The sequence below is a fragment of the Sinocyclocheilus grahami genome, unplaced genomic scaffold (assembly GCF_001515645.1).
Source record: "Sinocyclocheilus grahami isolate Dianchi unplaced genomic scaffold, SAMN03320097.WGS_v1.1 scaffold620.1, whole genome shotgun sequence".
In the NCBI taxonomy this organism is placed as follows: domain Eukaryota; kingdom Metazoa; phylum Chordata; class Actinopteri; order Cypriniformes; family Cyprinidae; genus Sinocyclocheilus; species Sinocyclocheilus grahami.
In genome coordinates, this window is record NW_015505799.1 from 165,366 (window position 1) to 181,768 (window position 16,403).

At 34.6% G+C, this 16,403-nt stretch overlaps 1 protein-coding gene across 1 annotated transcript; it reads left to right on the plus strand.

Moving 5' to 3' along the window:
- LOC107557796 (NACHT, LRR and PYD domains-containing protein 3-like) lies at positions 1 to 13,002 on the plus strand. The gene is made up of 11 exons (XM_016241338.1): positions 1 to 153; positions 940 to 1,001; positions 1,393 to 1,641; positions 4,141 to 4,185; positions 4,339 to 6,055; positions 6,350 to 6,433; positions 6,553 to 6,636; positions 8,964 to 9,224; positions 9,926 to 10,012; positions 10,859 to 10,978; positions 12,890 to 13,002. Exons 2-11 carry the CDS (start codon positions 983 to 985, stop codon positions 12,906 to 12,908), a joined length of 2,685 nt encoding a protein of 894 aa, XP_016096824.1. The 5' UTR covers positions 1 to 153; positions 940 to 982; the 3' UTR covers positions 12,909 to 13,002.
- Positions 13,003 to 16,403: the final 3,401 nt, after the last annotated feature.

Below are 16,403 nucleotides of genomic sequence, written 5' to 3' on the forward strand. Positions count from 1 at the left end.
TGAAGTTATAGCACTGTCTATCTGAAGAAAAGCAGGCGTAGAGGACAAACCTTCAGCACTGATGTTAGTTGTTTTATTTAAAAAAGATAGATCAAATATGAACCACATTACCTGGACCTGCAGAACTAGAATCCACATTTTGGGGAGGATCAGGTAACATTTTTTAAGTGCTTTCATTGCACAGATTTCTCAACAAAGAGCATACCAAAAGTCATCTAAATTCATTTTCTTGTTTAGTGTAATTATTTTTACTTATTTAGTTTACAAACGTCTCTTAAATTTTACTTGTGTTATTGATGTTGCAATGCTTTCACTTCTGAAAAATACTAAAGATACAATTTCTCTTATTATTACCCTGAATGTTTCCCACGTCCTAAAATTGAGCATTTTCTAAATTATGGTATGTTCTAAATTCTCTAATTGTAGTATATATTTTGGAGATTATTTGAATAGATCGAATGTTGTGGGTTGTTTTTCTTTTGTTTGTTTTTCCTGGTTAGCAAAATACAAGTCTTCGTCTGCAATTTGAGAACTGGTTCAGCTGGGTCATTGAAAGGAGCTGGCTCAAAAGAAAGATGTGTTCTCTGTTCAGGCACTATCAGGTCTTGGAGTGGGTCTCAAAGTTACCCATTAAACTTTGAAAAGTTTGGAAGTAAAACTGTCCTAAAATTAAAACAGTCTGTCATATTAGTCATTGTTTTGTGTACATTTTAAGTGGTTAAACTTCAAGACCCTCCTGTATCAGTACCATTTTGTTTTGTAACTGTATATTCAGAAAAAGGCCAAACTTGGGTTTAAAGTGCATGTCAGAGTATTTTTTACATGCTACTTAATTTACCACATACCAATAGTGCAATCTTTAACCATGTGTCATAAAAGCTGTCTCCAACAGTCGTTAGAAGACAACTCAAACTAGGTGCATTATGTTTTGTTTCCTAGAGCACTGCTCTCTCCAACACGTCACAGACACTTTTGAGACACCATGGACCAAGACTCAGAGTGTAAGTACTGTTACTACAGCAGAATAGTCTGTGTTACACTGATTAAAAGTGAAGTGGCCCAAATAATTGTTTGCTATACTATTAAATATACAGTTATTGAAAATTCAGGAATCAAAAAATTATAAAAAATTATATAATTTACCATTATCAACACTCTGTAATATTATTATGTATGTTAATTTGTTAATATAATACTATGTAGGGTGCACTTGACTATTGTTTTGGACTGATCTGTTTGCAATGGAATCTGTTTGCAATGGAATTAATGCTTAAGTGTGACTTAAATGTCCAAATTACTACTGATGTTTAAAACTGCCAGTATATGCTGAATGTCTAAATTTGTGGACTTACTTCCTTGTGACCAATTATCATTTTGTCATCTCTCCACCAGGTGCTCGGCTTGTGGATGAACACTGGGCGACACTTGTCCAGAGAGTAAAAATGGTGATGCCGATAGTGGACGAGCTGCGGTCAGGTGGCATGCTAGAGTGGGAGCCATACTGTAAGATCAGAGCAGCAGATACTAACCAGAAGAAAATGAGAGAACTTTATGAAGTGCTACACTCTGGTGGAGACAAGGTTAAATCTGCCTTTTATTCTCAACTGGAAATGCAGGAGCCATGTCTGTTTAGAGACTTGGGTAAGAGCACACTCATTTTGGTCCATATACCATGTGAACTGTAATATGTATACTTTTACAGGTAGCATTGCACAAACTGCAGAAGCTCTTATAGAAAGCTTAAGTATTTCATCTTAACTTTTCATCTTGATAAATGAATTTGTTCAATTACAACTTAAATGCTTTACATTCTATGTCTATTTAAACAAATAAAAAATATGCAAAATGTGTAAGGATAGTTCACACAAAGATGACAATAAAAAGGGAAAGCACCATAAAATTGGTTCATTTGATTTGTCATTAAGTCATACAATAGATATACAATAGATAATTTGTGATGAGCAGACCAAGAGACATGCAAAAACTAGGGATGCGTTATCGGGTCCGATACTGCGATCCTGCACTCCTACTTGTAAAAATGCCCCGATACCAAAAGCCGATACCACACAGCGAGTGAATAGAGCTGTGTACAGAAAAAGGAAACACAGACAACAGAGAGTAGAATGGAGATATTAGAGATTAAGGATGTATATGAAGTACATGTAAGTAAATAATATAATGTTAAACATTCAATATCCATGCCTGTATAGCGGATGTGCGCGAGCTGATAAGCAGAGCGCGCGGCAGCAGCACAGATGCGTGAGCTTGTCGAGTGAATATCTCACAGACATCACTGGAAAGTTTGTAGTTCGGTCGGATATTTCAAAAGCAAGTAAGTAAAATGCACAAGTTACTAAAGTTATTTGACTGTAAGAGAGTCCGAGAGCACGCACTTCTGTTGTATGATCTTGATTTCTGTTCGCTCCATTAGTGCATGCATTTGGATTAAAACTATGTATGTTCTAAATTCTCTAATTGTAGTATATATTTTGGAGATTATTTGAATAGATCGAATGTTGTGGGTTGTTTTTCTTTTGTTTGTTTTTCCTGGTTAGCAAAATACAAGTCTTCGTCTGCAATTTGAGAACTGGTTCAACTGGGTCATTGAAAGGAGCTGGCTCAAAAGAAAGATGTGTTCTCTGTTCAGGCACTATCAGGTCTTGGAGTGGGTCTCAAAGTTACCCATTAATGTAAGAGAGTCCGAGAGCACGCACTTCTGTTGAATGATCTTGATTTCTGTTCGCTCCATTAGTGCATGCATTTGGATTAAAACTAAATCTTAAATATAAAACAAACAAAAATTATAGGGGCATTCACTATAAACAACATTTATTTTAAACGTCAAGCATACACGACTTTATTTAAAGTGAAACTGGCAGCCTGTGTGTAATGCGCTAGACTGTAAGTGTCTCTCGTTCTGCACCAATACAAACCTGTGCGCGCTGTGCATGTTTAGCTTACTTTAAAGGCCAAAGTATATTTCGGTTTTTATTCATAAGCAAGGGTCCACGTACAGTGCACGTGACGCAAATTACATCACTAAAATAGTACGCGCATACTCGTATAATGTATAACGAGTGGTTCCCTGCATTATTTTAGGAAAACTTTTTGTGATTGCACTATTGAGCTGCTGCAATGGAGCAGCTCTAATGCACCATTAAAATGAACAGGCAAAGTAACAAAAGCTAAAACATTTTAACTGGTATAATTAAGTGTGGAAATAACTGAAGGAAATATCTGTTTGCTAAATGAAGCCATCTAACATGATTCATATATATATTTTTTTTCTGTAGCCAGTATTATTATTTTTTTAATTACAAATGCTGTGAAAATACAGGTATCGGTATCAGCGAGTACCAAAAATGAAAGTATCTTATCGGACTCATTTTGAAAACTGTGGTATCGGTGCATCCCTATTCCTATAGGAACAACCAATGTGGTTTATGGTTAAATTGAATGGACTCTCTATTTTTGTAGGACCTACAACTTTCATAGGCATGTTGTCAAATTGATGAAGATGTTTTCTTAATTTGCTGGTGTTTTTTCTATTTGCATGTGTTTTTTTCATTTGCAGCGCGTTGAGCTCTCTCGGCCACCGTATTTTTGAGCTTCAGATGGGAAAATTATGAGTGAATATTGATTTTGGTCCATACATCACATAAACCTATTGTGTAACTTGGAATAAACACTTGGAATATAGTGCAAGTTACACAGGCCACTTTCTGATGCTTTTTCTGTCATTTTGGGGTTTTACAGCACCAGTCACCAATTTCCAGTCACTTTTATTATGGAAAAGAGACAAAAAAAAAGTGGTCTGAAAGCAGATGAGGGTTAGTACATTGACACTAAGTTAGAAAGTTAGTAAATGGCACAATTTTCATTTTTGGATACATTTTCCCTTTAAAAGTTTTCTCTTTTCCCTTTAAAAAGTTCAAGATGCTTACAGTGCATACAACCTAGTATTGCACCTTGTAAGAAAGTGCATATATATATATGCACTTTCTTACAAGGTGCATTGTATGCATCTTGAATATATATGTAAACATATATATGTGATAGATAGATGGATGGATGGATGGATGTAAAACGTTTATAAATATATGTGAATTGTGTTAATCAGATGTATCTGATGTTCTGCAGGTTTTACTGGGCATCACACACACTTTGAAAAAACACAAACCCCAGGTGACTGACAAATTGTATAGTAATATGTTTTAAATATTGCACTCCTTCCACCTCATAATTTAGTTGGTATCTACTGCCTGATCTAAAATGTCTTACTGTATTAGAATCAGAATTTCTAAAAAAAAACTATTTGAACAATTATAATTTCTACAGAAATCAGCTCAGTGATTCTCAAATATAAGAAGCAGATCTGCAATGAATACCAGTATGTGACAGAGTATAACTCACTGCCTGGTGAATATGTTCTGCTGTCTGAGCGCTACACACAACCTCTGATCCTTCAGACACATAGAGATCAACAAGAGAGACAAGAAGAGCTCTGCTCCAGTGGAGAGAGATTCCAGCAGGTCCTCAGATCCAGGAACAGTCATGAATTTTCCTATTTGAACTCTCTGTTCAACCCAGGTGACCACAGAATCAGTCCCAGTGCTATTATACTGCAAGGAAATTCAGGGAATGGGAAAACTTTAACTGTGCAGAAGATCATGCTGGACTGGGCATCTGATGACCTCTACAAAGAACAGTTTGATATTGTGTTCCATTTAAAGTGTAAAGAAATAAACTGCATTTCTGGCAAAAAGAGTTTGGTAGAGATCTTAAGCAACAGTTGCAGTTTAACATCAGATCAGATCTCACAGACAATACAGCATTCAACAGAGAAGGTGCTGTTCATCATTGATGGATTTGATGAGCTGAGACTCACACAGGACTTTTATCACATGCCAACAAACACTGATGTGCTTCAAAAAGCTCCACCTGAAGTCACTCTTTGTGCCCTGCTGAGGGGTCGAATCCTGCCAGAGTCCTTCCTGCTGGTCACCACCAGATCTACAGCTACAGACACATTGGGTAAACTGCTCAAAGGACCTCAGCGTTTCACTGAAATTATGGGATTCTCTGAGATGGGGGTGGAGGAGTACTTTCAGAAGTTCTTCCAGAATGAGGAACTCTTCAAGAAAGCCTATGAGTATGTTAAAGCAAATGAAACCCTCATCACCGCCTGCTCCATCCCTGTCATCTGCTGGATCATCTGCACAACTATCAAGGAACGATTTGAAGTTGGTGCAGATGTTACAAGCGGACTGGAAACCACCACCTCCATCTACATTGACTTTGTGTCCACTCTACTGGAGCATCACTGCCAGGGTTTGTGCCAGTCTGTCCCGAGCCTGCTGAGGAGTCTGGGTCAGCTGGCAGAGAGAGGGATGCTAGAAGAACAAGTCCTGTTTGATGAGGAAAGTGTAAATGAAATGGTTTCAGACCCTGCTGGCAATCCATTCCTGTGCAAGTTCCTTTTCAAGAGAAGAATCAGCCAGGAGACGATGTTCAGTTTCATGCATCGCAGCTTTCAGGAGTTCTTCACTGCTCTCTACTATGTCCTTCTGGAGGAAGAAGAGTCCCAGAGGAAAGTGAGAGAGCTATTATCCATGGATTCAGACGAATATCGTCCTAATTTATATCCTCCACGTTTTGCAGCTGTGGTGCAGTTTGCTTTTGGTCTGTTGAATAAGGATGTGAGACGCACACTAAGGAAGAAACATGGTCTGGTTGTTCATCCAAATGCACAGACCCATCTGCAGGAATGGATCTTGAAAGAACTTCGAAATGGTTATCCATTTGGGGATAGAACACTGTTTTGGCTTCACTGTCTCTATGAACTCCATGAAGCAGACTTTGTGAAAGAAGCTATGAAAGCCTGGAATAAGATCAATCCAAGTGATGGATTACTGAGAAGAATAGACTGCTGGGCCCTGCTGTACTGCTCTCAGTGCTGTCACAGCATGAACGAACTGTATATCACTGACTCCGCATTGACATGTAAAACGTTGTCTATGATTCTGCCTGCACTCCCCAATTTTAAGAATTTAACGTAAGTGCTTTGATCCAAAACAGATCCTACATTGATCATGCTTTTATCTATTGCTCAGGTATTCCTAATGTAAAAATCTTAAAACTGTGAAACTGATGAAAGTTTAAACTTGGCTGACATTAATTTATTTCTGTATAAAATCTCTGAAGGTAAACTTTCCACACTGAATTCAACTATTCAAATTTGTACACAGATACATTTTTTAAATGTGTCATTACATTTTTATTGTTTGTAATTGCAAGTTTGTCTTGATTATTTAGTCTGTACAGTAATGCTCTGGATTTGATTTCGAAGGTTTCATCTTGTAGATCTGTCAGACTCTTTTCTTGTTGAACTGATGTGTGCTCTTGTGAGAGGACAGACCCTGAGCTCACTGAGGTAATGTCTTTTTAAAACCACTGACTCAAAATACATTTAATGTATTTTATGCACACATGCACTATCATCCTTCAGTGTACTTTTACTTTAAGTTAATTTTTTTATGATTTGATTTGCAGTCTTTCTCCCGACCGCTTCACTAGAGGTTGTTGGAGTTGTTCGGTCTCCTCACTTGACCTGTCACTCAGTGAAGAAATATGCAGGTAAAGGAAAAGTGAACTGTTAGGTAACATTTTACATTAAGGATCCCTTTGTAAAGGATTTAAAAAGGTGTTCATTAATGACTAATAACAAGTTTACAAATACATTATAAATCATTGATTAGCAGTTATGAATAAAAAGGGTGATGTTAATGCAATAACTGCCAAATAGTGGCTTAATGCTTAATTAAAATATATTCTTATAAATGCTTAATAAATATATTCATACCTATTTCACTCAAAACCAGATTCATGATTTATTTCATGATGCAGCACAAAATAGACTATTATGAGACTGTCATGACTCATGTTACTTTTCTTACTAAGTTTCTAACTGGTAAGAGTTGTTTACCAGCCGCTCTGTATCTTATCCATGATGCAAATGTTCGTGATGCCTATCCACAGCAATGTATAAAACTGATTTTGTTTATCGAAAGGAAATTATCAAACTTTTTTGCTTAAAACACATAAGAGCACAACCATAACTTGATGAGATATTAATTAGTTATACATTTATGTGGTTTATTAGGTACCTGTGAACCTTAATGTAGGGTGGTCTATATATAGCTGTACTGAGATATAGAGGAATTATAGATGTTAATAACCTGTGAAAGTGAACCTTGATGCAAAGTGGACACACAAATCATTTATTTATTAATTATTAATGCACAAAGATGGTATTTTTCTGGTGAAATGTATTTTTTTTATTTTAATTGTTGATGAATTATTACTTTTTTATTGGCGATGAATTATTTCAGTAAACACAACTTAAAATTTTTAACAAAAGAGATTAAACTTTTCTTTAACAGCACATTGGAGACTTACTAAGCATGGCTTCTCATGAAAAGTGTCTTTAATATTCTGTAACAGTGCTTTCCATCATTGTTTTTAAAATTACAAAACTGTTAAATTAGACAAAAGAGTAAATACATAGGTGCCTTTATTCAGCGTGTATTTATCACATTTTTGGTTTATAGATATGATGCTTGGTTATAATTTGGTGGAATACTTGATTGTTTCTCTGAATTGTTTAATCTGAGTTTACTTGCATAAGACACTTTTCATGAGAAGTCATGCTTAATACATTTCCAATGTGCTTTAAAAAAAGTTTAATCTCGTTTTTTCAAGTTTAAAGCTGTCTTTACTGTGCATCTACAATTAAATACATTCCACCTCAAAAAACTCTCTTCTGTTTGTGCATTAATAATTAATAAACAAATGATTTATGTGTGTCCACTTTACATTAAGGTTCACTTTCACAGGTTACTAGCGTTCATAACTCATGGAAAAATGGTGTTCACTTTATATTAAGGTTCATGGGTAACTAATATTGGAATTCAATTTAAATTTAAATTCTTGATTAATATCTCATCAAGTTAAGGTTGTCCTCTTATGTGTTTTTTTTTAAAGAAATAAAGTTTGATAATTTCATTCAGTTTTTATACATTGCAGTGGATAGCCATCATGACCTTTTGCAGAGTATCATGGGTAAGATACAGAGCAGCTTCAAGCAACGTAGCAAGAAAAGTAAGGGTGCTTCGATCAGGATTTCTGGAGCCAATCACCGATCGTCAATCACAGGAAGCAGTATCTGCAGATACGATCACTGATACCGATCCTTTTGAAGCCTACTTTTTAATCATGAATTATTTATAGTGATGCTTCAATCAGGATTTTTACAGAAATTCATTCAGGGCCTGAATTTCTTTTTTGAAAATGGGGGGAAATCGTTTCAAAAATATATAATTATCTCACCTAAATGTTTAATAATACAGTGCATTTTAGTTTTTTGTTGCTTTACAATGGGGCAATTGTTGCACAATAGCTTACACACAGCACAAGCCTGATTTCGTGAGCTGTATGTGAGGTAAACGTCCCAAAGCGATTATAGGCCGATAGCGATCGGTAGCAGATCAATCGGAGCACCCCTAAGGAAAAGTGAGAGTCATGAGATATAGCCTAGCTAAATGAGAGAACCACAAATACAACACCCTTCAGTCTCACTATAATTCTCTATTTATTTGCTGCATCAGGGAATAAATCAGGTTTTAAGTGAAATAAGTATGAATAAATATATTTATTAAGCATTTATACCATGTGAAAAAAAATCACTCACTATGTGGCAGGTATTGCGTTAAAATCACCCTTTTTATTCATGCAGTTATAACTGTTTATCACTGATTTATAATGCATTTGTAAATGAGTTATTAGTCATTAATGAACACCTTTATAAACCCTTTACAAAGGGAACCTTAATGTAAAGTATTACTCTTGTTGGTTTTTAGACACAATAACACTGATGCTGAATTCTTTCTTTTTTTTCTTTTTAGTATCTGCATAAGCACTTTTTGTGAAGACGCTGCACCATCTTTTCTAACATTGAGTCTCACCTTGCCACGCTCGGTGCTAATCAGCATCGACTGGGCCAATGTTCAGATTCTTCACCAAAGGAATTTAGATGCATTAATGCATTTTCTCAGTTCTTTCTCTGAACTGAAAAAGTTAAAACTGAAAATAGGCTGTCTGACAAAGAAGTGTGCTCTTTGGACCCTTCAGATCATCCAGAACCTCCCCAGTATAACAGAAGTCTTGTAAGAAAATAATCTGAGTTTCTATATGAATTTGTCAGTTTTTAGGAAGAACAGTGTAGCTCATATTAAAAGGGATAGTTCACCCAAAAATGTTGTTACAACCTATAACTTCTCTCTTCCGCGTAAGGTGAAATAAGATATTTTAAAGGATGGTGGTGTGACAAACAGTTTCAGTTCCCGTTGACTTCCATTGTATGGAAAGGAAATCAATGGGGACTGAAACAATATTCTTACCAATATTATTCAAAATATGTTCTTGTGTGTCCACAAAAGAAAGAAAGTCATACCGGTTTGGAACAAAATGTAGGTGAGTAAATGATGACAGAATTGTTATTTTTGAGTGAACAATCTCTACAAAACATTACCACGTTTCATTCAATGAGTTTCAGTATGCATGAAAGTGAGATTACACACTGATTACACACACAGTCACTCATTAGTGAGGTATAGAGTTCCTAAGATAGACAAAATTGTTTAGTAAACAAAAACATTTTTTAAAAGCCACTTCGAAAGAACTGTTGTAATTTTATCTTGCAAGCAGATGCAAATGAAATAACCCAATTGGTAGTACATGGCTCTCGTCCATTTTAATCGTTATAGAATTGTTCAAATGAATGTGTGGAAAGCAAAGTATTAAGTATGGTATTATCAGTCCCTAAAATCGAAATAATTTTATCTGCATAATGTGTATTCACATCTAGGGTAGATGCTGACTTTTTACTGGAGGAGGTAATCAAGGTGTTGCAGAGGTCCTACACAAGACCAGCCTGTATTATGGGAGTTCACGGGTTTGTATTGTTTTATCATCATACGTTTTGCACCAATACATGTGCTGGTCTGTCTTTTTCATGCATTTTCATGGAGACTAGAGTCAAATTTGAAAAAGAACGCCATGAAAGAAAAAAAATACCATGGAAGTGGTCAATCTATATGACTTGTGCGGCATATTTTGTGTCTTCTGAAGTCATAAAACCTCTTTGTGAGGAACAAACCAAAAGTTTGAGAATTGTTATTCATAAATGTATTTTTTTTTACATCCACCCTAGATTTCTTAGATCATTAGCAGTAAATAACTTAACTTTGGGCCTGTTTTTTACACAAATTATTGTTATAATGATCATTATACTTTATTATATATACAGTGGGTACGGAAAGTATTCAGACCCCCTTAAATTTTTCACTCTTTGTTATATTGCAGCCATTTGCGAAAATCATTTAAGTTCATTTTTTTTCCTCATTAATGTACACACAGCACCCTATATTGACAGAAAAACACAGAATTGTTGACATTTTTGCAGATTTATTAAAAAAGAAAAACTGAAATATCACATGGTCCTAAGTATTGTGTCTTCTGAAGTCATAAAACCTCTTTGTGAGGAACAAACCAAAAGTTTGAGAATTGTTATTCATAAATGTATTTTTTTTTTTACATCCACCCTAGATTTCTTAGATCATTAGCAGTAAATAACTTAACTTTCGGCCTGTTTTTTACACAAATTATTGTTATAATGATCATTATACTTAATTATATATATACAGTGGGTACGGAAAGTATTCAGACCCCCTTAAATTTTTCACTCTTTGTTATATTGCAGCCATTTGCTAAAATCATTTAAGTTAATTTTTTTTCAAAGGTTTATATGCAATAAACAGTCTCAAAAATGCACAGACCCTAATGACTGGCATCGGAGATGCAACCAGAAAGTGACGGTTCATCTGAAATCCCAGGGCTTTTCTATGAAGAATGAGCGAACGTAAGTTAAGACTACCACAAATGCACCAATGACAATGTAATATGGCACTATGCAGCCATCATCAACACAAAAGATTAACTTTTTATGACTTTTTTTTAGCATTAAATATGAAATGTACATGTTTTAAGAGCTATAGCATATGATTATAGTGTAGATATATAATGGTTGACTTTGTATATAGACATATTTATCATGTGTTTTATCTTGTCTCTCCATTTCTAAGGCCCTTGTTTTGGGACTAATGGTACAACTTGATAAATGGTAGAAAACTGCAAAAGCAGCATCTTTACCTAGAGCTGAGGATTGGAATGAAGACAGCAACCAAATCAATGTAAAGTGCATTAACAGTCGGTGTTGAATTGTAATCGCAATTGTTTCAAATCACCTTTACAGAGTTTTAGTATTGTATTTAAGTATCCCTTGTTTTTTTGACTGTAAGAGTTTTTGCCATGAAGATGAAGCCTGAGACGCTTACATGGCATTAAAATCTATACTATAGTTTTATGATATTGATGCTTAAATGCTTAACATTTAACAGTTAAGAGCTGAGTGATAGTATAGTTTATTTGTGAATACAATATAAATAATCAAGAAATTAAGATTTGCCATAGCATATATCATAACAGTTTGAATATTGTATGTATCAGAAAAAAAACTGGATATAGTAGTTGTAAGTTGGGGTTATTCATTTATGGTGTGATATAGAGGATTATGAAACTGTAAGGGATTGTACAATTTATTACAATTTGGTGTATATCACTGCCTGTATAAATGACAAGGTTTAAGATTTTGGTCACTTCACCCTGGTCAGTTTAACAAAACGGGCATAATATAAAGTACATAATACAAAAGCTTTAGTCCCCAAGTGTGCAAGTCAAAGGCAATTGTGGCAAAGAATGAAAAACTCCATATGAAGTTGGATAATATAGAAGAAAAACCTTGGGAGAAACCAGGCTACACCAGGTGGCAGTTCTCCTCTGGAAATGCATTCAAAATATAGTGTAAGTAATTCAGCAGATAAGTTACTATATGCAGGTGTAATAGCATGTTCTCATTATTGCACAAATGATCACAGTTAAACACTTTATTTTACACTGTTGGTGTCTACCAGAGCTATATTAAAATCTGTAATGTATGTGTTTTCACAATAAGGAAACTTAAAAAACTAGTAAAACAAAGTCTCTGTCTCTGTATGTATGTGAAAGGTAGGATACGACTTCAAGGAACACCTCACCCAAAAGTGAAAAATGTAATTTGCACACCTTTGTTTCAAACCTGTATGATTTGCTTCTGAGAAAAATCCTTTTTCCCAAGAATACCCCCCCCCAGTAGATTTTTTTGAGCTACTTTTTATTGAAGAACAATTTTTGAAACTTCTGGAATCACAAAAAGAATTGAGGTTAATTTACCAATATCGACACTTCTAGTTTCACTATAATTTATAAAATTATAGTGACCAAAATGATCACAGTTATCAAAGATAGCATCTTATTAGATTATATTTTTGTTTACACATGGTTAAATATGTTTACTGTAGTGGTAACCATGGAAATCTACAAATATTAAGGTCACTGTATAGAAAAACCAAGGTTTAATTTAATAAGGGACTGCCATTTGCACCCATAAAATACAACCTTTTTATTCTGACAGTGTATGATTTATAATAAACATTAGTTACAGCATAGAACATGATCAATATGAACTTTAACGTTTAATTCAAATAAATTAATTGCACAAACTATAGGCTACAATTTTTTTGTTTATTGTGAAATAAATCAAACATGTTTTTCTGTCCTCTGATAAGAATTGTTCTGTGCTGTATAGCATATGATTATAGTGTAGATATATAATGGTTGACTTTGTATATAGACATATTTATCATGTGTTTTATCTTGTCTCTCCATTTCTAAGGCCCTTGTTTTGGGACTAATGGTACAGCTTGATAAATGGTAGAAAACTGCAAAAGCAGCATCTTTACCTAGAGCTGAGGATTCGAATGAAGACAGCAACCAAATCAATCTAAAGTGCATTTACAGTCGGTGTTGAATTGTAATCGCAATTGTTTCAAATCACCTTTACAGAGTTTTAGTATTGTATTTAAGTATCCCTTGTTTTTTTGACTGTAAGAGTTTTTGCCATGAAGATGAAGCCTGAGACGCTTACATGGCATTAAAATCTATACTATAGTTTTATGATATTGATGCTTAAATGCTTAACATTTAACAGTTAAGAGCTGAGTGATAGTATAGTTTATTTGTGAATACAATATAAATAATCAAGAAATTAAGATTTGCCATAGCATATATCATGGCAGTTTGAATATTGTATGTATCAGAAAAAAAAACTGGATATAGTAGTTGTAAGTTGGGGTTATTCATTTATGGTGTGATATAGAGGATTATGAAACTGTAAAGGATTGTACAATTTATTACAATTTGGTGTATATCACTGCCTGTATAAATGACAAGGTTTAAGATTTTGGTCACTTCACCCTGGTCAGTTTAACAAAACAGGCATAATATAAAGTACATAATACAAAAGCTTTAGTCCCCAAGTGTGCAAGTCAAAGGCAATTGTGGCAAGGAATGAAAAACTCTATATGAAGTTGGATAATATAGAAGAAAAACCTTGGGAGAAACCAGGCTACACCAGGGGGCAGTTCTCCTCTGGAAATGCATTCAAAATATAGTGCAAGTAATTCAGCAGATAAGTTACTATATGCAGGTGTAATAGCATGTTCTCATTATTGCACAAATGATCACAGTTAAACACGTTATTTTACACTGTTGGTGTCTACCAGAGCTATATTAAAATCTGTAATGTATGTGTTTTCACAATAAGGAAACTTTAAAAACTAGTAAAACATAAAGTCTCTGTCTCTGTATGTTTATTTGCATCAATCAAGAATTAGAGGAAGGTAGGATACGACTTCAAGGAACACCTCACCCAAAAGTGAAAAATGTAATTTGCACAGCTTTGTTTCAAACCTGTATGATTTGCTTCTGAGAAAAATCCTTTTTCCCAAGAATACCCCCAGTAGATTTTTTTTTAGCTACTTTTTATTGAAGAACAATTTTTGAAACTTCTGGAATCACAAAAAGAATTGAGGTTAATTTACCAATATCGACACTTCCAGTTTCACTATAATTTATAAAATTATAGTGACCAAAATGATCACAGTTATCAAAGATAGCATTTTATTAGATTATATTTTTGTTTACACATGGTTAAATATGTTTACTGTAGTGGTAACCATGGAAATCTACAAATATTAAGGTCACTGTATAGAAAAACCAAGGTTTAATTTAATAAGGGACTGCCATTTGCACCCATAAAATACAACCTTTTTATTCTGACAGTGTATGATTTATAATAAACATTAGTTACAGCATAGAACATGATCAATATGAACTTTAACGTTTAATTCAAATAAATTAATTGCACAAACTATAGGCTACAATTTTTTTGTTTATTGTGAAATAAATCAAACATGTTTTTCTGTCCTCTGATAAGAATTGTTCTGTGCTGCAATTGCTCAAAAAGGAAAAATGACCAGGAAAGCGGTTCTATGGTGGACAGATGAGTGTGGTAAAGTTGTGAGAGCTAGAAATAAGGCTTTTAAACTTCTTAAGAGAACGCATAATTATAATCATTTAATATTATACAAGAAAGCTCAAGCAGTGGTAAGAAGAACTATAAGGCAAGCTAAAAGAGATAGCTGGCAAAGCTTTTGTAGTGAGATTGGGAGAACAACGCCAGTGGGTGATGTGTGGAGTATGATCAAAAGAATGGGAGGCAATAAAATAGAGTGGGTATATCCAGTTTTAGAAGCAGAAAGGGAAATTGCGGTAACAGACAAGGACAAAGCAGAAATGTTGGTAAAAACATTTGTACAGATCCATGGGTCAGGGAACTTGAGTGAAGAAGGAAGGAGGAGGAGGGAAATAACAAAGAGACAAGATCTAGAAAGAAATGGGGGAATAGAAGGTCAGTCAGTTAACCTCCTGTTTACTCTAGATGAACTGAAAAGAGCAATTAGTAATTTAAATAATACACTGTCGTCTCCAGGAAAAGATCAGATCACAAATATAATGTTGAAACATCTTAAAGATGGGGCTATGGGAACATTTTTTTATTTTTATAATAGAGTATGGGAGGAAGGAAGATTACCAAATGCTTGGAAAGAAGCTATAATAATTCCAATAAGAAAGCCTGGCAAAGATCCTTCTAAACCATCTAATTATAGGCCAATAGCTCTTACTTCGAATATATGTAAATTAATGGAAAGGATGGTTACAGACCGTTTGACATATTTATTGGAAAAGAGAAGAATATTAACTAAATATCAAAGTGGTTTTAGAAAAGGAAGAGGAACAATGGACCCTGTTGTATGTTTGGAAAATGAAATGAGAAAAGCTCAGGTAAATAAAGAATCAGTAATTGCAGTATTTTTCGATGTTGAGAAAGCATATGATATGATGTGGAGGGAGGGACTTTTGATAAAACTGAAAATGATGAATATATGGAAGAATTTACAATTGGATTAAAGATTTTATGGCATACAGAAGTATACAGGTGAGAACTGGAAATGAATTGTCAAACAGATGTGAGATAGAAAATGGAACTCCACAAGGGAGTGTTATAAGTCCATTATTTTTTTCCATAATGATTAATGATGTTTTTAATCAAGTACAGCAAGATGTAGGTCGATCTCTTTTCGCTGATGATGGAGCTCTGTGGAAAAGGGGAAGGAATATTTTGTATATTAATGGAAGGATGCAAGAAGCTATTAGACAGGTAGAAGAATGGGCAGGTGATTGGGGATTTAAATTTTCAGTAGAAAAGACTAAGACTATAATTTTCTCTAGGAAAAGGATTATACCAGAAATAAACTTGAAGATGTACGAGAGGTCCTTAGAGAGAGTTAGTGTTTTAAAATTTGTAGGTATTTATTTTGATACAAAACTTGGGTGTATCATAAACTAAGTTATTGAAAAATGTCAGAAGTTATTAAACATCATGAGTGGCATGGGGGGCAAGTTTTTCGTCATTAAAAACTATTTATGTGGCACTGATCAGATCTGTGTTTGATTATGGCAGTGTGATATATGGTTCGGCTTCAAAAACCCTGTTGGAAAAACTGGATAAAATACAAGCCCACACTCTAAAAAATGCTGGGTTAAATACAACCCAGTGCTGGGTAAAATAGGGACAAACCCAGCAATTGGGCTGTTTTGACCCAGCAGTTGGGTTAAATGTTTTACCAAACATTCTGGGTAGTAACCCAACCGCTGGGACAAAACAACCCAATTGCTGGGTTTGTCCCTATTTTACCCTTGTACATACATAAATGAAGGTAAATAAGTTGAAGATGAGCCCAACAGTTGTGATTCCTGAAAATGAACCATGGAGTTATATAACCCCC